The sequence below is a fragment of the Mixophyes fleayi genome, chromosome 4 (genome assembly GCF_038048845.1).
Source record: "Mixophyes fleayi isolate aMixFle1 chromosome 4, aMixFle1.hap1, whole genome shotgun sequence".
Lineage (NCBI taxonomy): Eukaryota > Metazoa > Chordata > Amphibia > Anura > Limnodynastidae > Mixophyes > Mixophyes fleayi.
The window spans coordinates 105,948,545-105,975,594 of NC_134405.1; the positions used below are offsets into that span (position 1 = coordinate 105,948,545).

The 27,050-nt window shown below is 38.8% G+C and overlaps 1 protein-coding gene across 2 annotated transcripts in view; it reads left to right on the top strand.

The window, feature by feature from the left end:
• The window catches only part of FAM227B (family with sequence similarity 227 member B), a 408,110-nt gene that overhangs the window by 321,330 nt on the left and 59,730 nt on the right, over window positions 1–27,050 (top strand). Inside the window, exon 12 of one of the 2 annotated variants that reach the window (XM_075207965.1) lies at window positions 212–587. In XM_075207965.1, the coding sequence (XP_075064066.1) occupies window positions 212–406 (195 nt within the window). In that variant the 3' untranslated portion in view covers window positions 407–587. Of the gene's footprint in view, window positions 1–211; window positions 588–27,050 lie in introns of those variants that run through there. The other variant, XM_075207966.1, reaches the window with a different exon arrangement.

The following is a 27,050-nucleotide window of genomic DNA, read 5'->3' on the forward strand; positions in this document are numbered from 1 at the left end:
ATCAGAAAACGGGGGTTAGTGAACAGTGAGGATGATTTTCTATTCTATTATAACTTGCAAAACAGAGTTTTTAAGCAGACTAAAATGTATTTTTTTCTTTTTCTACAAACGTGATTCTGCTTAGTCTGTTTCTCTGAATAGATTTACTCTTTCACATATACTGTCATTCTAGGAACACCTTTAAATCAGCTTTGTTTTAATGCTTTTTCAGACTCATTCAATTGGTCCAGGACCAGAGTTTCATCATGTACTCTTCAAGCTTGGAAGCCACAGTCTTCTAGTGTCAAACTACCTAAAACGGCATAAATTCACAGATTTTGTACATGGAGGCTCAAGACACAAACTAAAACGCACAGAAATTTCAAAGTTACCATATCCTTTTACAATGACAATCAAGGCAAGGTAAATTTTATCAGTTTAATTTTTCCATCTGCCTGTCGCTATTCACCACAATTTGTTTCTCCTGACACTGCATTCAGTAGAGAAGGTTATATAGAGAGGGAGGTGGGTTATTTATAATAGTAATGTGCTGTGCATCTTACTTAGGTACACCAATATGCATAAAACTGCCCTTCTGCACAGATGTTCTTTGTGTGTACCTTGTGCCTTTTATTGTGTGGTGTTTTACATATTTTTATGTTATTTGCACTAAACCATTGGCCAAGCCTGTCTGCGCCAATGATGAAATGCCACCCTTTTGCAAATAGTGTTTAGCGCTGCCTCTAAGCTGGTAGTAAAAATGTGTTTTTTTTGTGCAATGCCTAGCATCTATGTACATATTATGTGTCGTCATCAACAGCATTATCATTTATTTCTAAGGTGCTACAAAGGTCTGCAGAGCCAGACAGAGTTACAAATCATACAAAGGACAGTCACACATAAAAAGAAAACAAGGACAGATGGGATTGATGAAAGAGATGCAGACATGAGACAAAGGGTAGAGAGGACCCTGCTCATTAGAGGTTATAGTCTAAAGGGAGAGTGCAATGCTGAGACAATTGGGGGTAGTGAAACACGATCTGGGCATTGGACTGGATCTGGAAGAACATGCAGAGTGAGTAGTATCAGGTGGTGGACAGGATAAGCTATAGCCAAGAGTTGCCTTTTGATTGAGCTTTTGAAAGATTGAAGGTAAATTCTCAAAGGAGATTCTGGTCAGGCGGGAGCAGCACGGGAGAAGTCTTGGAGGCAGGAGTGAGAGGTGGTCTCCAGAGAGGACGAGAGGTGTAGGTCAGAGGCAGATCACAGCAGGCAAGAGATAGTGTATCTTGTGATGAGGTCAGAGATGTTTGAAGGTGGGGAGTTGATGAGGATGATACCATTATTTTAAATTCTGGAGGAAATGGCCAGCCAGTGCAGGAATTAGCAAAATGTCGCAGTGAGAGAGAAAGGTCACTCTCACCTCTGAATTTAGGACAGTTTGTAGAGGAGAAAGACAGGTGAGGGCAAGGCCAGATAGTGGAAGGTTGCAGTCATGGCAGGAGAAAATGAGAAAATGGATATGGGTTTTTCTAATGTCCTGAGCGAGAAAGGCAATATTTCGAATATGGACCAGTGCAAAGAACTGGATGTGTAGACTGATCTGAGTGAGTGTAATCAAAAATAACACCAAGGCAGCGGGCTTGGGGAACATGGGAGATAGTGATATTGTCAACCATGAGGCTGACTAGAGGAGGGGTTGTAAGACTAGGAGGGGGTAAGATGATCTGCTCAGTTTTGGACATATTGAGCTTTAGGTAGTGTTTGGACATCCAGGTGGAGATGGCAGTTAGACACATGGCATAAGAGAGAAGTAGAGAAGTCAGGGGAGGAGAGGTAAATTGTCTTTAAATTTGCAAAATCTTCACCCCTTGTCATGGATGCCTCTTTCCACAAAGTGCAAAATAGAATAGGCAGAGAGCAGAATTGTCTTTGGTGGTGCCATGTGATGCCACCTGCACAACTGTGCCTCTAAATGGGTTTGCAAAGCAAGATGGCTGCATTTTATAGGAAAGTAGAAGTGTGAACCAGTTGATACAAATTTATGCAAAGTAATGGTGTTCCTTTCTTACTATGGTATAGGTACGCATGTGTGCCTCGTTTTGCAGAGCAATGCAAAAATTAGATTTCAATTAATTATAAATTCATTGAAATTACAAATTATAAATTCCATTTATAATTTGAGCTTCTCTGTAAGCTAGGGTGTAATGCAAATCAAAGCAAAGCCTGCTTACACAGGGTTAATGACCTAACTCCAGAATGTGATTGGTAACTGTAAAATGTGATTGGTAAGTTTGTATTGGATTTATTTATAATAAAATTGGGTCTGTGTGACCCTCTCCAGAAAAGATATGTTACATTTTAGCATTGGGGGTTAAATAGTGGTTGTAAATCTATGTCACAGGCCTTCCCTGGAGACCAATCTATGTAGGAGAGGAAAGGTGGATAAAGTGTCTTTAAAAGAGGAAACCACTTAAATGATTTCCCAAACGCCTGACAATATCTTGTACCATTGATGAGCTGTCCATTTTCCAGGCCAATTTCCGTTGGCGCAGATTATACAACTTGTATGTAAGTTTATAGTCTAAAACTTTCTGATGTTTATTTTACATGTTTTGCTTATGTTATGCCATCTTTTATTAATTGTTTTTATAACCTGTAAGCATCGTACTTTTTTTGTAGATTAAATTTAAAACTGTATTTCTTTAAACAAATTCACTGCCTGTTTTAGAAGAGGTTGATTGCTTGGCTGTGTTAACCCTTTAAATACCATAGTGGGAAGTGTTAACTCTTTAACTATCAGAGCGCAATTGGGTAATTAATTCATTGCTTTTCTACGAGCCTTATACATAGATGGTGGCAGTTGAGGAGAGGTGTGGTAGTGTGTGCCTGTGTTGGGGAAGGAATCAGTTAAATCTGTAACCTAAGAGATAGGTGAGCGCAAGATTTAGGCTGAAATCCTTTGTGTCCCCTTACAGTAAACTTCCAAGTCACGAGTGCGCAGACTGCGGTACGTGACAGGTAAAGGTGGTCAGGAGCAGTTTCCTGATAAAATAGAGGTGATATATTGTTTGAATGTTTGATTACATGCGAAGTTATTAAATCAGGGACCTGGCAGAGACAGTTCCCCCTGACAGAAAAGTGTATTGCTAACGGCAGTTTGCAAAATGTAATAGAAAGCTTCAAACACAGAAACGTGCCACATTTATAAAAGTAAGACCCCTTTCTCTCATAATTAATTTAAGCCATGAATAAATGGAGCAATATTTTAGGAGAAAAACTGAAATTTGTTTATTTAATGAAATGTGCGGTTCTAAGGTGGAAGGAGGTTGGTCTTCCATGTAATATTTACACTTTTGCTCAGGAGTCTCTCAGATTTTTCACTTCTCTGTACACATAGGTGCATACTTCTAGCTTGCATGGTCTCCCAAGCATGCATCTTCTTGTATGCAGGGCAGATCATCTAGGTGCAAAGATGAAAGACAAAACTGTTTTGCACTACACAAGAGTGTGTGTTGTAAATGAGGTCCTGAGACATCCAATTCCAGTCTATTCAGGAAAGTAGATGCCATATAGGTATTCGCACCTCTTCTATTCCTACTCATGTATGCATCTTTTAGAGCTTTGTATTATCCTTAAATATCTTCAATCTTACCAGCAATATATTATATAGGTCAATCTACTTTAGACTCTGACTTGAGCATTTACCCAAATAAAATTAGCCAAAGCATTTTTCAAACATAATCGTTTCAGTTTGGAAGATATTATAGGTGTATCTGTTCTGCAGATGTCTATCTTCCAGATCAGCCATCCCTTGAAAATTGTCTGTATGTTGCAGTTGTTACACATAATTTTCCCTTATTGCAATGTCAACGGCCTTTCCAGATGAGACATGCCAACAGCTCCACCTGTATCATTTGAGACATTCAATCACAAAACCTACAGGAATTCTGAAAGGCAGATGCCATATATAGCATTCAACATATCTGCCCCATATTTATTGCAATCTGAGCTAAGAAAAACTAATCACTAGAATTAAATATCACAGCCCTGTAAGAAAAAGCTCTTTCTGGATCACCCCACAAGATATCTAAATCCATCAACCAGCTATACTCTCAGTCTGCTGCATGACCCTAAATATCCAAAATACACATAACCATGTACAGTAATTGCTGTAATTTTTTAAATGCAACATATATATTAATAGCATTGTACTATGTAAAGCCTGATTCATAAGAAGATTAAACTCATTGCTGGATGTGACCACATTAATATCTCTACTAGAAGTTTAATGTGAAAAACTACTTCTTTACTATTATGTTAGCAGATTAGTTGTCATCTATAGATGTTACATTAATGTTTTTTGGGCCTTTTTGACTCTTACCAGCAATGCTAAAGAGAGCCATCTGCACATTCTTAGAACAATTAATATTGATAGGAGATCATTAGTGAGTAGGGGCCTTATTCATTAAGGAACTAGTTTTCTATTTTGCACATAATTTAAATACTGTCTGTTTTTTCATGTAGCACACAAATACCAACTTTAAATGTCAGTGTACATATAAGCTATCAAGTATTTGTGTGCTAACTGGACAGCGATTATGGCGCAATTAAAAAAGCTTTGTTACTTTGTTTCAACATAACTCCTAAGGCTTATCGGACGAAATTTCGAGACTCAAGATGCAGTCCCTCTGATACTTATGCCGGACTGTTAGCGCAATTGTGATCCATGATGCATCAATGGATTGAGGGATTGCAGGTACTGGACTATGATAAGCTTATTCTCCAGGAGCAGTTCCTCACACTGTGAGGTGAGGGAATGGGTTGTGGATCGTGACCCTAAGGCAGCGCAAGCGGCTGCTAGCCTGGCCGACAAGTACACAATTACCAGGGCTCCTCTAACGAAGAAGAGTTGGGGAGCGCCAGGGCAAACTACGTGGAAAGAGAGGAAACCTGGAGGATCACCCCTGAGTTCCCCGTTAACAAGCCTGCTGTTGCTGGACCTTTTATTTTGGGGGGGGGTTAAAACCTGTTTTGGCAACTGGCCACAAGTGTTTTACATGTGATGAAGTGGGGTACATCGGTGTCAATTGCCTCAGAAAGAAGAAAACTACTCCTTCCCCTGTGGGGGGCCCGGCAGGAAAGCCAGTGTCGGCCGTCCTGTGTGCAGGTGAACCCCAAGAATGCCCAGAGACAATCTGCAAGTGGTTAAGGTAGGACACCAAGTCACACTTAGGAATACGAGACATTGGGGTACTAAATAATCTGCCTGCCACGATACTGTTGGGGACTGATTTGGGAAGGATGTATGCTGCTTATATAAATTAATGTGATCTTATTTCTGATGCACTGGTGCAAACTAACCTTATTCTTTTCCAGGTGAACTCCACTGACCAGCATAAATTAAGGGCAAAAATATGTAATGAAATTTTATGTGCTGCTGAGAATACTCTTGCAGGTACCTGTGATACAGAGGGAGGGCTTATGTGCCAATGTGTTTGATGATAATGCTCTTGTTGGAGAGACTAACACTTTAAATCCCCTGGGTTGTGAATTTGATCCGGACAAAATGTGTGAGATTGTGCCTAAATGTGATACCATGTTTGCTAATGTCTTAGGTAGTTAGACCAATTTACATGTGCCCAGTTCTGAAGGTGACCCAAAGTGTGAAAATGTGTCCAATGTTTTAGCAGTAGTGACCCGGAGAGCAGCACAGAGGAACCCCTGAAAGAGTGGTGGGATGTTCACTTGAAACTAATCCCCTTCCACCCCCTCCCTCACTGTAGAAGCTGCAGATTCAGGCAGTGATTTGAATGAACAACCTTATGCTGTGTGCAACACTGACAAGCTCGGGAGTGACACTTTAAAAACAGAAAAAAACACTGATCCCAGTTTATCGACAGTAAGGAGGAGGGTCATTCAGGCCTGTCTGTAAAGAAAGAAAGATAGAATTTTTGGGAAAATTGCCCTTTTGTACAGAGAGAAAAATGTCACGAGTATGCATCCAGATGTAATTGCTGACAGACAACTAGTTGTACCTCAAACCTATAGGGAAGGGTTGCTGAAAGTAGCCCATAAGATACCCCTAGCAGGACATTTAGGTGTTGCCAGAACTAAAGCTCATTTGGTACATAATTTTTCCTGGCCTGGCATGCTGACTGACATATCCAACTACTGTCGCTCATGCCATGTGTGCGAGGTTGTTGGAAAGTCTGGTGACGTGATGTAGGACTTTTGTGGAGTCACAGGTAAGAGACTGGGAGAGGTTCCTTCCGCACCTCCACTTTGCATACCGCGAGGTAGTGCTGGAATCCACTGGCTTCTCACCCTTTGAACTCCTGTACTGTAGCTTGTCTAAAAGTGATCAGGAGTCTGACCCCTTGGTAGATTTAGCAGCTGCTGCCAAAAAGGCAGGGTCCCTAGTAGACTCCCACTGCAGCGAAGAGCTGTCTGACTCTCCGCTAGAGCAGCTAGCTTACATGCTACAGGCATATCAGTCCCATTTTACATTTTTCCCTGGAAGTGCTAGAAGCAATGAAAATGGAAATAGACGAGATGTTGCAGCTAGGGGTAGTTCAAAAGTCTCACAGTTCTTGATCTGCCCCAGTAGTACTGGTCCCAAAGAAATGTGGGGGCAACCGGTTCTGTGTAGTCTATAGGAAGTTGAATGATGCTACAGTGTTTAATGCTTATCCTATGCCTAGGTTAGATGAACTACTAGATCAGCTTACCCAGGCACGCTACATCACTACTATGGATCTCAGTAGTGGGTACTGGCAGACCCCATAGTACCCGAGGCATGTGAGCGCTCCGCATTTATTACCCTATTAAGGGCTGTTTGCATTGTTAGTCATGCCCTTTGGAATGAAAAATGCCCCTGCGTCCCTCCAGCGTCTGGTCAGTGACCTGCTAGAGGGCCAGGAGGGACATGCAGTTGCCTATCTGGATGACATTGCAGTGTTCAGCCAGATTTGGGAGGAGCATATGATCCATCTGAATAGTGTGTTAGGCCGAATTACTGAGGCAGGTCTGACTATAAAGCCAGAGAAGTGCCAGCTTGGCATGTGTGAAGTGCAATACTTGGGGCACCATGTAGGTGGAGGTACCCTCTGCCCATAATCAGGCAAGGTAGAGGCTATTATATCGTGGCCGACCCCTACCACAAAAAAAAACGGTCATGTCTTTCTTAGGTACAGCTGGGTATTATCGAAAGTTCGTGCCCCATTATAGCACCCTAGCCAAACCTCTGAATGACTTAACAAAAAAGAAATTACCACAGGTGGTTAATTGGACAGAGGATTGTGAAAATGCATTTACGGCTCTGAAATCTGCTCTGCCCCAGTCCCCTCTGCTACAGGCCCCAGATTTCAAATGGAGATTGATAGTATAGAACAACGCATCTAATTATGGACTAGCAGCTGTCCTTAGCCAGGTGACAGTGCAGAGGGAGGAGCACCCTATCATTTTCCTAGGTAGAAACTACTTACCCGGGAGGAGGCATATGCTACCATTAAACTAGAGTGCCTAGCCATTGTATGGGTACAGCCCTATCTGTATGGATGGGATTGCACCATTAATACAGACCATAATCCTCTAAGCTGGCTAAATAGAGTTTCTGGGGATAATGGTACGCTTTTAAGATGGAGTTTAATTTTTTCAGCAATATTACTTCACCATTCAGCACCTGAAGGGCGCAGAATATGCAAACGCTGATGGCGTCTTGCATCAAGGAGCATAAGTGGTGAATGGGCAGGAGAGACAGTGACAGGTCTCAGTTCCCCATGCTCTAGGTTTAGGGGGAGGTGTGATGATTATGTAGTGTATCTAATGGCTGATAGTTATTTCTGTTGAATTCATGTATGACAATTTATATTGTATGTAATCTAACCTCAAAGTGTGCTTTGCTAGATGACATGAGTTTGAACTTATGCAAGTGTCATTAATCTGTTGAAAATAGCCAGGGATAGATAGGATCTCTGAGGAGTTTGAAGCCCCAAAGTTGTAAACCATCTAGCCAAGCAGAAGGAGCAGAGGTGAGAACTCAAGACCCCTGTGAACATTCCGATCTCAGGACATTCCTAGTTCACTGTCAGGATGAGAGCATAAATCTGATATGATGAAATAGAATATTGAATGTCAGGGCCCAAATAAAATATGGCATTGATACAAAAATTAACCAGATTTACAACTCAGATAAATGTTTGACCAAATGTTTGACCGATATTTTCAGCACATTTTTTATGCTGAAAAAGCCCCCCCTGGCTTATACCCGAGTCAATAAGTTTTCCCAGTTTTCTGTGGTCCTCTGCTTATATAGGCATGTATTTATAAATATAAATTTGTATTAATTAACTTTTACCTAATTCAAGAGAGCCTCCTAGTGAGATTGAGGCTCCCATGTATTTGATTGATTGGGTCTGCCCCAATCATATTTAGAGGGGGCTGGGGTACTGGGGGGGGAGGAGAGGCAGGGTACAGGGTGACACCCTGGCCCTCTGTGATTTGCTGCTATAGGGCTCCTGTAGGCTATGGGAGGAGCCCTGTAGCACTTTCAGAATGGCTGTTTTGATACTTCATGGGTAGTATATACAGAATACTACCCATGTGTCATCACTTCTACAAAATTCTTGACAGCTATAAAAACTCTCAAATTCTCATCAGCCCCTGGTCCTCATGGCTTCACAGCCCAATTCTGCAAGAGCTTTGACAGGATTCTTTCCCCTCACCTGACTTCCCTCTTTAACCAAATCCTAGAGGGGGCGTCCTTTGACCCAACTACCACTCGGGCCAACTTTCATTCCAAAACCCGAGAAAGATCTCACACAGTGCTCTGGATACAGGCCCATCTCTTTTATGTTGACTTAAGGCTTTATGTTAAGATTTTGGCTACTAGGTTGAACACCCTCTTCCCAGTACTGATCCACCCGGACCAAGTCGGATTTATTACAGGGAGACAGGCATCAGACAATACCAGGAGGGCTGTTGATCTGATTCATTCTATTCATGACAGCAAAATCCCCTCCCTACTCATGGCTCTAGAAGAAGAAAAGGGTTTGATCGCATCTCCTGGCAGTTCATGTATGGAGTTCTTGGATCGATGGACTTCTCTGGTAAGTTTTTGCAGGGTGTCTCCGCCTTATCGCTCTCCTTCTGCCACGGTCTCAGCCAACAGACTTACTTCACTACCATTTAATATTTTGAATGGCACACTTGAAGGATGCCCCCTCTCCCCTCTTACCTTTGCTTTGGTGATCAAACCCTGGCCACTAGGATACATGCTAATTAGTTGATCTCTGCTATCCGGGTTTCCAAAACCGACCACAAAGTATCTCTTTATGCGGATGATTTCCTGCTGAGTATCTCTCAACCCATTATGCCCCTCCCTTCTCTCCTCTCTAAACTAGACACTTACAGTGTCCTTCAGAGGTCCTTTTGGGGAGGTGAGCTTGGCATCCTGAACTGAAAACGCTACTGTCACTCACCGGACCGTGAGTGCCTCTGCGCTGGTGCGTGGTTCTCTATCCTTCCTGCCGGCGCCTGTCCTGAGCCACGGCCGTCCGCCATCTTGATGGACTGCGCATGCGCAGCATCCATGAACTCTTATGACCTTGCTTTTAACCTAATTGGTGGATCAATCACCTCTCCCTATTTAAGGCACCTGTGGCCATTGTATCGTTGCCTGATTTTGAGTCTCATTCCCTGTGAGTCTCTGAAGGTGTCTCCTGTGTCCTGCTCGTATCTTGAGTTTCCTGCTGGATTACCTGCTCTGCTCATCGGCGGTTCCCATACCCGCTACTGACTCCTGTGTCCTGCTCGTATCTTCAGTTTCCTGCTGGATTACCTGCTCTGCTCATCGGCGGTTCCCATACCCGCTACTGACTCCTGTGTCCTGCTCGTGTCTTCAGCTGTCTGCTGGATTACCTGCTCTGCTCACCTGCAGTTCCCATACCCGCTACAGTCTCTCAGCTCTCCTGCTGTGCCTGCATATCCGCTTTGGACAAGCTTCTCTACTCAGCAGCGGTATCCATACCCGCTATAGACTATTAGCCGTTACGCTGCATATCTATTTGAACAAGCTTCTCTACTCAGCAGCGATATGCATACTTGTTATTGACTATCAGTTGTTATCCTGCATATCCGATTTGGACAAGCCTCTCTACTCAGCAGCGGTATACATACCCGCTATAGACTATTAGCTGTGATGCTGCATATCTGTTTGGGACTAGCTCCTCTGCTCTCCAATTGTATTTATACAGTTATAGACTCTTATCACTCCTCCACTTATCCGCACCTGGACAAGTCTTTCCTTCACAGCAGTGGTACAACTTGCTATATGAAGACCACTGACTCTCCCGCTACCTACCTGCACCTGGACAAGTCTTCCTTCACAGCAGTGGTACAACTTGCTATACGCAGACCACTGACTCTCCCGCTACCTACCTGCACCTGGACAAGTCTTCTCATCACAGCAGTGGTACAACTTGCTATCCGCAGACCACTGACTCTCCCGCTACCTACCTGCACCTGGACAAGACTTCCCTTCACAGCAGTGGTACAACTTGCTATCCGCAGACCGTTGACTCTCCCGTTACCTTCCTTCACCTGTTCACGTCCACTCTACTCTCCTACCAGTACAGCTGCAAGTCGCTGACTCTCCTACCAGTATAGCTGCAAGTCACTGACTCTCATCTATTCCATTGGCACTCTCTCTCCATCTGCTGTTATATACGTTCCTACCATTCACCCTACTGCCCAGAGGACCGCTGTGTAAACCCCGCCCCTCTGGTAAGCATTATCAACTGGTGAATCCTGGGTAGAACTCCTAGTGCCCGTGACAGCTACTACCTATCTGCCCATCTCGCTCAGTAGGTCTTATGGTGTAGTAACACAACCTCTAGGGTCTGAGTGTCTGTTGAGGCTGAAGCTCTGGGTCTACTCACCTCTGGCTCGCACAGGCATGCCGTACCAAACGGGTCCTGACCCATCCGACGATAGCCCACTCCTTAGAAATTTGGGACTCCTCATCTAGATGATACAGTATCTCCACACACTCTTCACCAATTATCCCCCTGTTCAGTTCTCCAGAATTCTCGCCGGGTTTGCTAACCGCATTTTCCTCCTGGCACTCTCATAGTGTCCGCTAGCTAAATGATTATCCCACTCCACCCACTTCCCACAATTCACTGACATTCAAATAGCCATAGGTATCGCAACTAAATCCTTTTACAAGTATCTTCAGATACCTCTGTCGAATCGCGCCTTACTGTGCACCTGCTCACCACAATTTAGGCATTGTTCCTGTGCAGAGCATCCACGCCTGGCCTGGGATCCCCACCAGTTGGCAAGGGAATGTGTTCTGGGTAACTCTCTGAACGATGATGACTGGGCCGAAATACATGAGAATGCCGCCTCCAGCTCAACATGTGTTAAGATCAAAGAAAACATATATTAACTCCTTATTATATTTTATTATTATATTCCAACCTACCTCCGTATGATGTTACCTGATTCTTCAGACAGGTGTTGGCGTGGATGCTCTGGGGTGGGAACAATTCTTCACACCTGGTGGGAGTGCCCAAAACTAGCTAATTTCAGGCTTGACATTAAGATCCTAATTCAATCCCCCAAACTCGCACGTCACATAATCTCAGTCGCCACCTGTCAAATCGCCACAGATTGAAAACAAACTGCGCCCCCCTCCCTCCCAGCTATCATCAGCCATTTTTGGCATGTCCACCGCATGGAATTTATGACAAGCATCATTAATAATTCCTCTAAATCTTTCAATAAAATTTGGGAGCCCTGGTTGTCCTTTTTTCAATATCATTCCCCTTTCCCCTAACATAATGAGGCTATTGTCCTCTGAATATATCCAACCTCCCCCCTTCCTCTTACCTCCTCCGCAGTCTCAGCCACTCCGCCTATTCTTCTCCTACCATTATTTCTCTTCTTCCCTCTCCTCTCCTTGCTGCTCTCATCTCTTTCTCTCCTCTAGTACTCTTTCACCTCTTTTTTTCTTATCTCTTCTCTCTTATTAATAACTTAATAACTAGAGTCTATTCAATTGGTTTGACTTCATCTTCTCATACTGCTGAAAAATGTACATGTTGTTTCTTGGGCCTTCACAGCTATTTACCTGTTGTTGTAATACTATTCTGTTATCGTGTTTATGACTTTGAATAAACAAATCTCTCTAAAAAAAAAGGATAATACTATTCAGCAAACACCAATATCAGATATATGATAAAAACTTGTTGCATGTGGGGCATAACATATTGTATTGTAACCAAGCCTCTGCCACACTGTGTAACATAAGATGGGCTGGAGACACTGTCCAGTCTTCCTTTGGACTGGTCCATTTTGAGACTTAATATAAGTAGTCACCATCACCATCTATCTAGCTGGCAGAGAGGAATCCTACTATGGGGCTAAACGTACGTATCTTTCCTACATCTCTATTTTTTACTAATGAACCAATAGTTGTGGTTCTCAATTTGAGTACATTATTGCTGTAAACAGGACAGATTTTAAGTATTTCTGCCATTTTAATACAGACAGCTTAGTAAAGATCACTGTCATTCATTTTCTTGGATTTTCAACTAAGCATATCTGCTTTCTTTTCAGTCAATTTTTCACCATTTCACCTTCGATAATTCTTTCAAGCCCCCTTTCGAATTAAGGGGCATTTATTACCAGATTAGTTCATGGTTCATGGCTTCCAGAGACCTTGTATCTATTTACATGACCAAATTTGGTTTTAGGGGAGACTATTTTGCCATTCCACCACGGTAATACAGGTTAATGAGGAAGACCCTATCAAAGGCAGTGCGGGAAATCATTTTTTAAATATGTTTTTGTATATTTAAGGAGTTGTGCTCCAAATTACAGAAAAAAAACCCTTATCCAGAAAAATCTCAAGCAATAAGCATAATAAATCCCACCATGCCTGTATATTGCTCTTCCCACCACACTTATCACAGGTTAAAAATCCTCTTTGCTTTAAACATTAAGCAAATTTGTTTCGGAACTGAGGGTCTCCTTAATTGCATTTATCCTTTCTTACTGGTGTAATTGTTTCCAGCTAGTTTCTTTCACTTGGAATTAATGATTTCAAATAAAGATTAACTTTTGTGTTGCCTCTAGCTATGTAATGTATAGATTCTAAACTTTGTTATACAGCAAAATGCTTCCACATGATAGCTTCAGGTTTTTTTAGTGCAACTGTTTGACATTTGACTTAATTAAACAGAAGGGTATTACTGAGCGATGAGCTATACAGACAGAGTGACACACTTTTAAAGGTTTTGAATGTTCATGCTTAGTAAGGGGAAATATATCAGTGGTCCCTGCACAGAAATAAACTAATAACATATTTAGTATGCATGGGGTGAAAATAATATTGGGAGCTAATCGTAGCTCTGATATAAATACAGTGGCTCATGATTCTACCGGTATCCGTCTTAAGACTATGTATACACTACCATATGCATTGCATAATGCACATCAACATAATTTTTAATATGCTTATAGAAATGTGTTCAGTCTGCAGGTTTTAAACATGAGTCTGTGACAAAACAGGTATTGTCTTGTTTAAGTCAAATGCATGTGAAACTGCATACGTAGAAATGTCTTAACTGTATCTCATTGCATTCTCATTGTAATTTCAGTGCTTTTTTTTGCTCGCAGCTCCCTGTGCCACGTGTAGAAATTCATGTTAAAATTACCATACTAACAGTAATAATGCGAATCAGTTAATGTAGTAGCGGTAATGGTGCGCACGCCGCATTGTTCCACAGAATGCAGGAAGTTGAAACTCCCCCATAGTGATTTATATATTGCTTGTTTCAGAGCGCTGGACTCTTTTGTTTTCACGTACACAGTGGTTTTAATTGTTCTGGCAGCACTTTCTCAAATGACTTTAATTAGTTGTATACACATTTGTCATTCATTAAAGAAACGCACCTAGGTAACACTGATATCAAAATCAGTGTCCTGATATTATTCTATTACAGGAAACACATATTACAAAATTAAGGACTCCACTTTTTATAGCTATACAAGGGGTGTCTACATACTTGTCAGTAAGTATACTAATTTCTATTTGATTAATCTAACATTGGACAAAGAGGAAATATGCCAATATGCAACGTAGAATACAAGCGAAATATATAATTTTAGTAAATGTATACTGACCACCACCTTTTAATATACAATTAATTTCTGAACGTGGCAGGGTTATTAAAGTTACTATTATACTAGAAGAATTTAACAAGATCCAGAAACTGTATTCTAGTCACTAGCCACTCTAGTCACCTGCTATGGGTCCTTATCACATTTAGACATCACTTTTATGTCGAAACCCTTGAGAAATTCATTACATCTGGAGGTGTCTCAGACCAATTACCTTTAATTCTTACAATTTTCCTTGGAAGAGATAGCACGGACAAAATACAGAAATTTGATCCAAATTGGTTTAAAGTTCCGCAAATATCAAAAATCTTATTAACAATAACTGAAATTGTTTATATTTAAATGCTCAAACAACCAATCAACTTGTGGTTTGAGATGCCTTTAAGCCTTGATCCCAGGTTAACATGGTAGCTCAGATGTCAGAGCATTGTATGGCTGCTAATGTGGAAGAAAAGGAGTTACAAAAGATTGTGGATGATATATCACTCTAATGAAATACATATAAGGCTGCTACGCTCTTGCGCATTATTTTTGACTTAAACTACTCACAAAAAAAGTTATTGTACACCTCCTAGAATGTGTTTCAACTTGATAATAAATCCAGTAAACTTATTGCAACATTTACTTACACGCCTTATGTCTGGAGAGGCAAAGGCTCTGAGTCATTAAGGAAAGTAAATAAAAAAGGAGTAACTTTGCTCCTGGACAAACCATGTTACATTGCAATGGGTGCAAATTAGTTTATTATTTTGCATGTAAGGAAAATAGTGGCTGCTTTTTTATGTAGCACACAAATACTTGATAGCTTTATTTTCACACTGAAATTTAAATTTGATCTAGGACATGCCCTACCCCAACTATAAATCTGTCCCCACATTTTACATTTACCTCCCCCTCCAATGCAACATGGTTTTGCCAAGGTGCAAAGTTACTCTTTTTTTGCTTTACTTTTCTTAATGACACAGGCCCAGAGTGTTCAAGTAATTGCGACCCCAGTAGTAGTAGATGCATGGATTACTGATGAGATGCGAGAGGAGAGAAAACAAATACATTGTTACATGCAGTGCAAATAGGTTTAAGTAGCATAGGTACAATAATAAGTCAAGGAGTTGGAGAGGGGCAAAGTAAGCAAGTGTTAGAATAGAAAGTAGGTGGAACTGGAAAGTAAGAGTCAAGAAAGAAATAGAATGGAAAAAGATTAGAAAAGAGTTTGCAGGGAGAATTGAGCATGAAGGGGGAGTAGACTATAAGGGCAATACACTGTGTAGGAGGCATGTGGTTGGGAGCGATGATACTTAAAAATTAATGAGTAAGAGTGGAAATGTGAGCAAATAATGGGATGAGTATGAATGTGAAATATTAAAGCAATTTTTAAGATGTAAAAAACAAGACAAAAGATACTAAAATGTGATACATGTAAAGGGTATGTTTACAACATATACAGGGAATCAATTAGCAGGATAAGGATACACAATAAGTATGGAATAAGTGTAAAATATACAGGTTGGAGCATTAATCAAGTAAGCAGGTAGAGAAATAGGAATGGAGAAAATAAGTTGAATAGATTAATAAATAAATGGAAGTAATAGATGGAAAATGAAGGTGAAAAATCTAAATAAATCAATAAAAAAATGTAACTATGTTAGTAAATAAAATAACGAGGGAGCTCAAACTGTAAGTAATCTTCTGTGGGCTGTTGGGGGTGTTCCAAATGTATTTTGCCACCAGTCCATTGGGGGTTGGGTATAAAATGTCGACATTCAAAATGTCAACATTTAAAATGTGTACATCAACCCAACCAGCTTAACCAAACCTAGTGCTGCAAGCCTAGGCTGGTACTAGTGGGTGCCTTCACATAATATAGTGTGATTGAATCAGCAGCAATGATGTAGGAACAGTGTGTCCTTGGGATAACTTAACGATTGCTCTATCAGCCCTTGAAATACAATGACCAGAACATCTCGGCTCTGCTCTTCAACTTAGACTTATTGGCACCATCTGGCCTTTCTCATTGACAATCTATGCAAGATGAGGGATAACATGAGTGAGAAACAATGTTAGATTGAGCAGGAACTGCAGTTCCATCAGCCTGGACCAAGATCTTCAATCTGAGCTTGTACCCTATGTAAGGAGACAGACAAGTACTCCCTGCTTGAACTACCTTTTCTTGAAAAGGTTGTCCGCAATTGTCATCAGCCACTACCATCATCTTTTAACCAGAAACTTGAAATTACATCGTGGACATTGTTGCTGTGGGATGCAAGTTTACACATTCAACCATTTTATGGAAAACTCATGCATATACTAATTTTTTTGAGGTGGGCGACTCAGCATATACATGTAAATATGCTTTTTCTTGTGTGCATCTTTTCCTACGTACATTTGGTGTGCAAATGCATCCAACTTTAAATGAGTCTCTATATACACTACCCAGAGCTAGAGTGGGAACAGGGTGTCATATCTTGGAAGTTTTTCTTTTGGAAAATGGTATTGATCCTATTTGCGATTGTCTTAGAACCTATATATGTATATAGAATAAACAACAATTCAAAACTTCTGCCATTTTGGTACAAACATAAGGAATGGATGACTCCAATCATCTGTCTGATCAGGCAAAATTATTGTTTGTCAGTCATAGTTTGCTAATGGGGGCCCTGCAAGCTACTTCCCTTAAAATAAGAAGTCAATGGTTGATGATGAGTGGCAAGAGGTGCTTGAATTACTCCAGGAATTAGCATTAATTGTGCAAGAAATCAACAGACACAATGAAATTTGTTCACAGAGTTTACTATTCATCAGAACGTTTATTTCACATGAAACAAATGGATAATACAACCTTTTTGGCCTTGTTTTATGAAAAGTGACACATTGCATCTCATCTGGACTTGTATCCATATCCAATCGCAGAGATATTCTGCACATCCTTCGTCTTGAAGTAGACAGATATTTCATTTAAAAAAAAAAAAGTATATGGATGAGCGCTCAAATAAAGATCACAAATTACTTGACATGAGCAGCATATAGAGAGACTTCCCCAAGTCTTCAAAATTACATCTGATTTTCAATTGCTACAGCGCTCAAATGTCAAATATAAACATACCATAACATAAACCACACATGAAATTTCTTTGAATTGTCACTGCCGATATGCCAATGTCACTGCCGATATCAGAAACAGATTCACACTATCTCCGTATTCTAGGCTAATATAGATACCGTCACTAAATAAATATAAATAAATAACTTAAATATAATATAAAATATAAATAAAACAACTTTATTCCACTATACAAAACGAGCATCGGTACTTACAATTTAGTACATATGTAGATGTTCACAACTACCCCCTCAACGCGTTTCATTCCCAAGATGGAACTTTATCAAGAGTAGATAATTGCAATTATTGATGTCCCTATATACCTATAAGATGGTCTCCATTGGTCTATATCGATTGGTAACACATTGATCAATTTAACCCTATAGTTCCTCGTTCATGGGAAGTTTCATATACATTTGTACATCTTTGCTAATAAATAAACTTTGTTAGTGCAATAATAATAATAATCATAATCATCATAGTAGTTATAAACATACAATTGATATATTAAAAAGATTTTTTTATATGATATTTCATTTACACTGAGACTCTGTATTCTGGGATTAATTAAGGATCCAGTGATATCAGGACTTCCCTTGTACTTTTTCCATATTTATTGAAGTTTTAAGATTTTTGATTAGGCTCAAAATAAATGGGAGCACTGGAGGGGGGTAAAGAATAAAGAAAAAGATGATGATGGTAACTGGTACATAAATAATACCATACACCAAAATCAAACAATAAACTTACAATTAAACTTACAATACAAATAAGTTGTTTTGGGGATTCCAGATGAGGCATAGTGCTAATACAGTAGATTAAGAAAATAAACTAAAACAGTGAGGACCTCATTTATACCTAAGAACAAATCCAGCTAAAGGGACAAATCATGTTGCAATGCAAGGTTGCGAAAGTATTTTGTTTGGATGCTGGAAAAAAAAATTGCTTGTAACATACAAATATTGGGCAGCTTTATTTTTATACTGCAATTTTGAGTCCACCATCCTAGTACAAATGTCTGCATATTTTAAATTTGGCTGCCTTGCAGCACATCATGATAAAACATTAATGATAAAAAACATTATTGTTAAAAAACTTAAAGCAGCTTTTTCTCTGTAACTGGGTAATACTTGATTAAAACTGATTGTAGATTAATGTATTTTCATAAAATCAATAGTAACTATTTAATAAGAGCCTAAATCAAAATTAGGTTTAGTTTAGTGCAGCTAATGTATTGAGTTTAAAAATCAGCTGGGCCTCTGCCCTTGAAACTACTGTATATTCTCTTATTCTCCAACTCTTTCTGCTCAGTAGTTGAGATGTGTTTTACTAGCAGAAAATTGTGGAATTTGTCTTTAGAGTCAGCACACAATTAGAGGACTGATGTATGTCTTTCAGGATATTATGCCATTTAGTTCTAGATGAACACTAAATTCTTTTAACACTTAGGGCTAGATTTACTAAACGGCGGGTTTGAAAACGTGTAGATGTTGCCTATAGCAACGAATCAGATTCTAGCTGCTTTCCACGGGTACACAAAGATATATCCCATTATGGAGTTCTACACCCACAATCTTCGCCATTTCTTCATCTTCTTAAAATGGAGACTTGATAGTATGTTGAAATTTTTGAGATCCCCAGTCACCCAAATTTCTAATGGCCTGTTAAGACATCTGATTTAATTCTTGGGTATTCCTTCACACAAAAGAGGATACTAGTTTATGAAATGGATATGCCACATAACACAAGTCATGTCTCGTTATTGAGAGCATAGGGGCGTAATTGGCCTGGAACAGTAAAGATGTGCAAGCTGTCAGTTTATTTTCCTAAATCTATGTTTGATGAGGGCCACTGGAATGGATGGATTTTGCTTTAAAATCCTTTATGTTGCTGTGATGCGTTGAGACACCCAATGCGTTTTTGGTAGGGATTGTCTAAAAAAAAGGTTAATTTACTAATATTAACTGGTTTGTTGAGAACCAAGGAGAGAGATTTGGCTGGGTTTGTGACAATAAGTAATGTTTCGTTGACAGAAAATGGCAACTTTTACTCCTTTTTATGGTGAGCCCAGATATGCTTTGGTTTTGTCCGATTGCTACTTCCAGAGCTTCTAAGGTTGGGCTAAAGAGCAATGGTAATAATGGACATCCTTGCTGGATACCATTAGTCAGACAGAATTTGTCTAATAAAGTGCCATTGACTTTCATTCTTGCTGTAGAACTTGAATTTCAAATGTTAATGTATTATCTGTATGTGGAGGGGAAGTCCATTTGGAACATAAATTCCCAATTTATCTAATCAAAGGCCTTTTGTGTGTCTATAGCTAATAATATTAGTGGGATTCAGTTATTATTGGCACTAACTATAACAGTAATCATTTTACTTGTGTTGTCCTATTGGATAATACTTTAGCAATAAGTTTAAAGTCTATATTAAGTAATATAAACTTGACCTATAGCTGGCACCACTGTCTAGCACTCTGTTGGGGGGCAGAACAGTTACATGTGCTTCTGCTATTTGTTCACCTATATTTATATTTTTGGTTTATTTTAAAGGCTTTAGTCATTATTGGGGGTAGTTATTTTTTAAATATTTTTTTAAATTAAAGCCATCATACCCAGGACTTTTCCCACCTGATGTTTTGTTTAATGACTTCTTTCATTTTTTAAGAAGAGATAGAGCTTGTTATGGTTTGTATAGGGCTGTTGAGGTTTTAAAAGGAGGGGTGCTGATGAATTACCAGCCCTGGGTGAGAGGTACCTTGTTTTTAGAACACTTTGAAAGCATGTTTTATGTGCTTATAGGAGTAAATGTATCAAACCTTCTAAAGAGAAAAAGTGCAGGTGTTGTCCATAGTTACCGATAAGATTCTATTTATAATTTTTTAGCATTTACTAGATAAATGATAGCTTGAATCTGATTGGTTGCTATGGGCAACACATTCACTTTTCCTTTTATAAAGTTTTAAAGGTTTTATAAATATACTCCATAGTCTCTTTGAAAAATTAATTTCTTATCTCTGATTCCTGCAACGTGGGTGTTTGTTCTTTTTGCCTTAATGATGCTTGCCAGGAATTTACCACGCTTATTATTGTTTTCTAAGTTTTATTGATTCTCTTTATTAAACATCATTATAAACAATCTTGTATTTAAAATCAAATATCAATATAAAGTTTGATAACATACCAATATATAGATTATAAATGCAAAAGAAGAAAACTATTAAAAGAAAAAAATTATTAAGAGGAACAAAAAGATGAGAATGAAAACTACTAAAATGGCATAAACATATAATAAAACATATTTTTTACATAGATGTTAGTCAGCATGTACCAGTGCACATATGTAATTAATATACAACCTCCAAAGAGCCTATTCAGATTCATACCTCTGTCTTTGAGATTTGGCTTGATTCAAATTTATAGAGGTTAATTCCACACTTCCAACAAAAACTTGGATTTGTTTTGGCTCGTTTCCCAGCTAAGCATATTGGCAGCAAAATTGTCAAATAGGTAGTCCAAAGTCCTTTACAGCAAAGGAGCAATTTCACTAGACCAATAAAATAAAATGCCATATCTAAAATTTATTTGGATTAATATTCTCTGAGACCTACACATGATATGGGACCTCTGAACAAAAACAAGAAGGCCTAAAATACAAACATGTACAGTAAATTGATTTTCTTGAGCTTAAAAATAAAATTGATGATTTATTTCCAATAATTCTGTATGTTATGGCAGTACCAAAACAGTGAAAAATATTAGTAGAAAACACATAACATTTTGGATATTTATTTTTTTGACCTAATACATTTTAGCATTCATGTTAAATGCATAGAATTCTCTATGTAAAATGTTATAATGCTGTTCCCTCCACATTTTCTGTCATAAATTTAGATATTATAGGTAAAAATGGAGTTGGAAAATTTTTATTCATAGTTCTCCAATATTAAATCTAAATACATTTCAGAAAGTAAAACTTTTCTTAAGCTGGGTACACACTACAGAAAATCCATGCAATTAGCGTGCCTATCACACGTTAAATGACCGTTCGGTTAGATATTGCATTCCATGACTATGTTTTATCGTTCAAAAGCACATTGCATCTGTTGATTTGATTTTTATAAACTTCCTAAAAATTACGATCAACGATGGAACGATATCGGGCAAATGTGGAAGTGTGTATGAACTCACAACCAGCAGTATAGGCAGATCTCTATAGAGTCAGGATCTTTTCAACAGATGGTTATGAGAGACGAAGATTACAGTTCTGATGGTAAATTGTGTAAGTGTGTGCACATAAATCTGCATGATCATTGGGACTTTGTCATTCGTAAAATTGTTACAAAATCACAGTAATTTTCTGTAGTATGTACTGAGCTTTAGTTGCATAAATTAATCAAAGTAGAGAGATGTAATAAAGGCAGATATGTTACATTGAATCCTGTAATGTTTGTAAATATTTACTTTCCCAATCCACATATTATCTTGCTAACCTTCCAGGTATGAACTCGGGCTTCTTTTGGATTGGAATTAAGAACTTTATAGTTCAAGTTGTTTTTTCATGCATGTCTCTCTAAGCCACCCACGTCTCTAAAAAGAGCCTGTGTAACTTTTTTTATGTAACAAAGAGGACGCTGTAACCTTTTTTTCTATAATAGATTATGTCAAATATTCCTATCCATTCTAAATGTTATCTATATATTGTTGTTATATTATCTGTCTGATATGCAGACACACCTGGCCACCAAATCTAATGGGCAGGATCAGCTTTTTGAAAAAAAATCTGTTTTTTTCCTTCCCAAATAAATTCAATAAACTTGGAGTGCAACAATAAATAATATCAATGTTTAGTTAACAATGTAATGTATGATAAAGGATACCTTTATTTTGGTATGTTTACCATTTTTAATTGGGCTTTTTTCCTTTGAAAATTTAAAGGTAAAGCTTTCCATATTGCCAATTTGATGGTTCCAATTTTAACAACCAGAGATATATTATAATTATGTAGCTGTGAAATAATCTTTATTTAAATCTTGGCCACTACAAGTGTTTGCTCACTTAGAGAAAAAAAAATGATTGTTCCCATTTTGTGTAATAAAATAAAACTGTGCCCCTTTAGAATTATAAATATACATTATATACATTACATTAATAGCCCCCTTTAGTTAACTTTAATATCAATCCACTTCATTACATTAATACCCATCACTACATTACATTAACAACCCCCTTTGTGGATTACATTTGAACCCTCCACTACACTAAACTAATATCCTCTATCCTACTTTATAACCACACATACCTGCTAGGCAGCTCTACAGACAATTGCTTTGGGAGGCAGACTACCCAGTCTGCCACTTGCACGGGCTCTGCACATTTGTAGAGCCTACACCAGGGAGGTTGAGCTGGCCAGATTAGAAGGGAGTAGAAATGGGATAAGGCCCTTGCCCAGAATGGCTGTGAACAGGGAGCTGAGCCAGTCAGGGCAGGGGGCTGATCTCTGATGTTAGTAGCAGGACACTTAGTACAGAGGCAGATTTGGTTTGCCACAAGTAAAGATCCCAATGCCAGGGCAGGACTCCAGTAGACCAGGGCTGACACCGATAAACCCTGGCTGGCCAGATTATGCCCTGAGCTCTCCCCTCATGCTGGCATGGACCCTTGTGAAACCACCTGTGTGAGGTGTCCCCAAGTGGGTACAAATAGCTGAGGCAATACAGTAATATTCGCAAACTACAGCCATATGATTACACACTAACTAAGCCCTGATTGGTAATTATCCTTTGTGGGGTTTAGTTTCCAGCCTGAGACTCTCCACTGCTTATCTCCATGCTGGTATTCTTCACCTCTCTTTTCCCTGTCCGTTCTCACACCTCCTGCGCTTGATCCCTACTGACTTCCTTTGTGGCTGCTGTCTGTTTCCCCTCCCCCTGTAAGGATGTAAGCTCTTATGAGCAGGGTCCTCTTCCCGCTTGTCTTTACCATATCATCTGCTCTAGCCTCACTATAATTGCTATGCTTGGAGCTTTGGGAGTCTTGGTAATTCTTGTTTATTTTTATGTACTGTTTTACCCTGTATGGTCTACTATTTTGTATTGTGTACGGCGCTGTGGAAATCTTGTGGTACCTTATAAATAAACAATAATAGTAGTAATAATAATATTGAATTGCGAAGGTACACTGTCCTATTGTGAATTAATGCTGGCAGCATTCCTGTGTCTCCTGGCCTGAGATACAGGATCACATAGCGCTCTGCGCCAAGTACTCTCCTCACTGACAAATCCACAGATCCAGCTCAATGTTTGTGATCAAGGTGTTTCAATCTCTCTCAGCCATCCTTCATCATACTTTATAAGCTAGTCACAGTGTTGAGCACTAGAGGGTGCCATAATGTCTGAGGTGGGGCAGAGATGAGATGTCTAGATACCTGCACACACTGGGGCGTGTGTGATGGAATTAACCACAGCTCTGGAGATAGCATGTTTGCTGCCTATCATAGCAGAGAAATTGTAATTGCATGTCTGCATACATACACATACAGGGGACATATTGCTACATGTTAATGAACAATCTGGGACACAAATGGTTCCTGATACAAAATACCCTCTACAGTTAATGACAACATGGCAGTTTCCAGTGACCCAGGGAATACAGTAGTTGAGCCAACATCATGGCTACATTTTGCAATATCATTAGTTACAATATAATGGCACTAGCACCAAATAGTATATGCACATATGGTTTACACAAAACACACTGCAAGTAGCTATATTCCGTGTATAATACTGAGATGTGCTTATACCTTAAAACATACTTTAGAGAGGTCTGCTCGGCATGCTGGATTTACATAATGCAAGCACATCAAATACATCTTTCCCTTTTGACTGGGGGCATTAACTGCAAAGGATGGCATTCAACTAGACTCACGGCTGATGTCCATACAATGCTTGGGTGTTTGTAAATCGTATCACCCTCGATGTTGCAAGCATCCGTCTCGTCGGGAAATGTTCTTTTACTCCGTTTTGCAGCAGTGGGATCCACTCCACGTGTTAACGGCAAGAGAAGACCAAAGTAATGGATAAATAAAACAACTTTATTCCACTATACAAAACGAGCATCGGTACTTACAATTTAGTACATATGTAGATGTTCACAACTACCCCCTCAACGCGTTTCATTCCCAAGATGGAACTTTATCAAGAGTAGATAATTGCAATTATTGATGTCCCTATATACCTATAAGATGGTCTCCATTGGTCTATATCGATTGGTAACACATTGATCAATTTAACCCTATAGTTCCTCGTTCATGGGAAGTTTCATATACATTTGTACATCTTTGCTAATAAATAAACTTTGTTAGTGCAATAATAATAATAATAATAATCATCATAGTAGTTATAAACATACAATTGATATATTAAAAAGATTTTTTTATATGATATTTCATTTACACTGAGACTCTGTATTCTGGGATTAATTAAGGATCCAGTGATATCAGGACTTCCCTTGTACTTTTTCCATATTTATTGAAGTTTTAAGATTTTTGATTAGGCTCAAAATAAATGGGAGCACTGGAGGGGGGTAAAGAATAAAGAAAAAGATGATGATGGTAACTGGTACATAAATAATACCATACACCAAAATCAAACAATAAACTTACAATTAAACTTACAATACAAATAAGTTGTTTTGGGGATTCCAGATGAGGCATAGTGCTAATACAGTAGATTAAGAAAATAAACTAAAACAGTGAGGACCTCATTTATACCTAAGAACAAATCCAGCTAAAGGGACAAATCATGTTGCAATGCAAGGTTGCGAAAGTATTTTGTTTGGATGCTGGAAAAAAAAATTGCTTGTAACATACAAATATTGGGCAGCTTTATTTTTATACTGCAATTTTGAGTCCACCATCCTAGTACAAATGTCTGCATATTTTAAATTTGGCTGCCTTGCAGCACATCATGATAAAACATTAATGATAAAAAACATTATTGTTAAAAAACTTAAAGCAGCTTTTTCTCTGTAACTGGGTAATACTTGATTAAAACTGATTGTAGATTAATGTATTTTCATAAAATCAATAGTAACTATTTAATAAGAGCCTAAATCAAAATTAGGTTTAGTTTAGTGCAGCTAATGTATTGAGTTTAAAAATCAGCTGGGCCTCTGCCCTTGAAACTACTGTATATTCTCTTATTCTCCAACTCTTTCTGCTCAGTAGTTGAGATGTGTTTTACTAGCAGAAAATTGTGGAATTTGTCTTTAGAGTCAGCACACAATTAGAGGACTGATGTATGTCTTTCAGGATATTATGCCATTTAGTTCTAGATGAACACTAAATTCTTTTAACACTTAGGGCTAGATTTACTAAACGGCGGGTTTGAAAACGTGTAGATGTTGCCTATAGCAACGAATCAGATTCTAGCTGCTTTCCACGGGTACACAAAGATATATCCCATTATGGAGTTCTACACCCACAATCTTCGCCATTTCTTCATCTTCTTAAAATGGAGACTTGATAGTATGTTGAAATTTTTGAGATCCCCAGTCACCCAAATTTCTAATGGCCTGTTAAGACATCTGATTTAATTCTTGGGTATTCCTTCACACAAAAGAGGATACTAGTTTATGAAATGGATATGCCACATAACACAAGTCATGTCTCGTTATTGAGAGCATAGGGGCGTAATTGGCCTGGAACAGTAAAGATGTGCAAGCTGTCAGTTTATTTTCCTAAATCTATGTTTGATGAGGGCCACTGGAATGGATGGATTTTGCTTTAAAATCCTTTATGTTGCTGTGATGCGTTGAGACACCCAATGCGTTTTTGGTAGGGATTGTCTAAAAAAAAGGTTAATTTACTAATATTAACTGGTTTGTTGAGAACCAAGGAGAGAGATTTGGCTGGGTTTGTGACAATAAGTAATGTTTCGTTGACAGAAAATGGCAACTTTTACTCCTTTTTATGGTGAGCCCAGATATGCTTTGGTTTTGTCCGATTGCTACTTCCAGAGCTTCTAAGGTTGGGCTAAAGAGCAATGGTAATAATGGACATCCTTGCTGGATACCATTAGTCAGACAGAATTTGTCTAATAAAGTGCCATTGACTTTCATTCTTGCTGTAGAACTTGAATTTCAAATGTTAATGTATTATCTGTATGTGGAGGGGAAGTCCATTTGGAACATAAATTCCCAATTTATCTAATCAAAGGCCTTTTGTGTGTCTATAGCTAATAATATTAGTGGGATTCAGTTATTATTGGCACTAACTATAACAGTAATCATTTTGCTTGTGTTGTCCTATTGGATAATACTTTAGCAATAAGTTTAAAGTCTATATTAAGTAATATAAACTTGACCTATAGCTGGCACCACTGTCTAGCACTCTGTTGGGGGGCAGAACAGTTACATGTGCTTCTGCTATTTGTTCACCTATATTTATATTTTTGGTTTATTTTAAAGGCTTTAGTCATTATTGGGGGTAGTTATTTTTTAAATATTTTTTTAAATTAAAGCCATCATACCCAGGACTTTTCCCACCTGATGTTTTGTTTAATGACTTCTTTCATTTTTTAAGAAGAGATAGAGCTTGTTATGGTTTGTATAGGGCTGTTGAGGTTTTAAAAGGAGGGGTGCTGATGAATTACCAGCCCTGGGTGAGAGGTACCTTGTTTTTAGAACACTTTGAAAGCATGTTTTATGTGCTTATAGGAGTAAATGTATCAAACCTTCTAAAGAGAAAAAGTGCAGGTGTTGTCCATAGTTACCGATAAGAT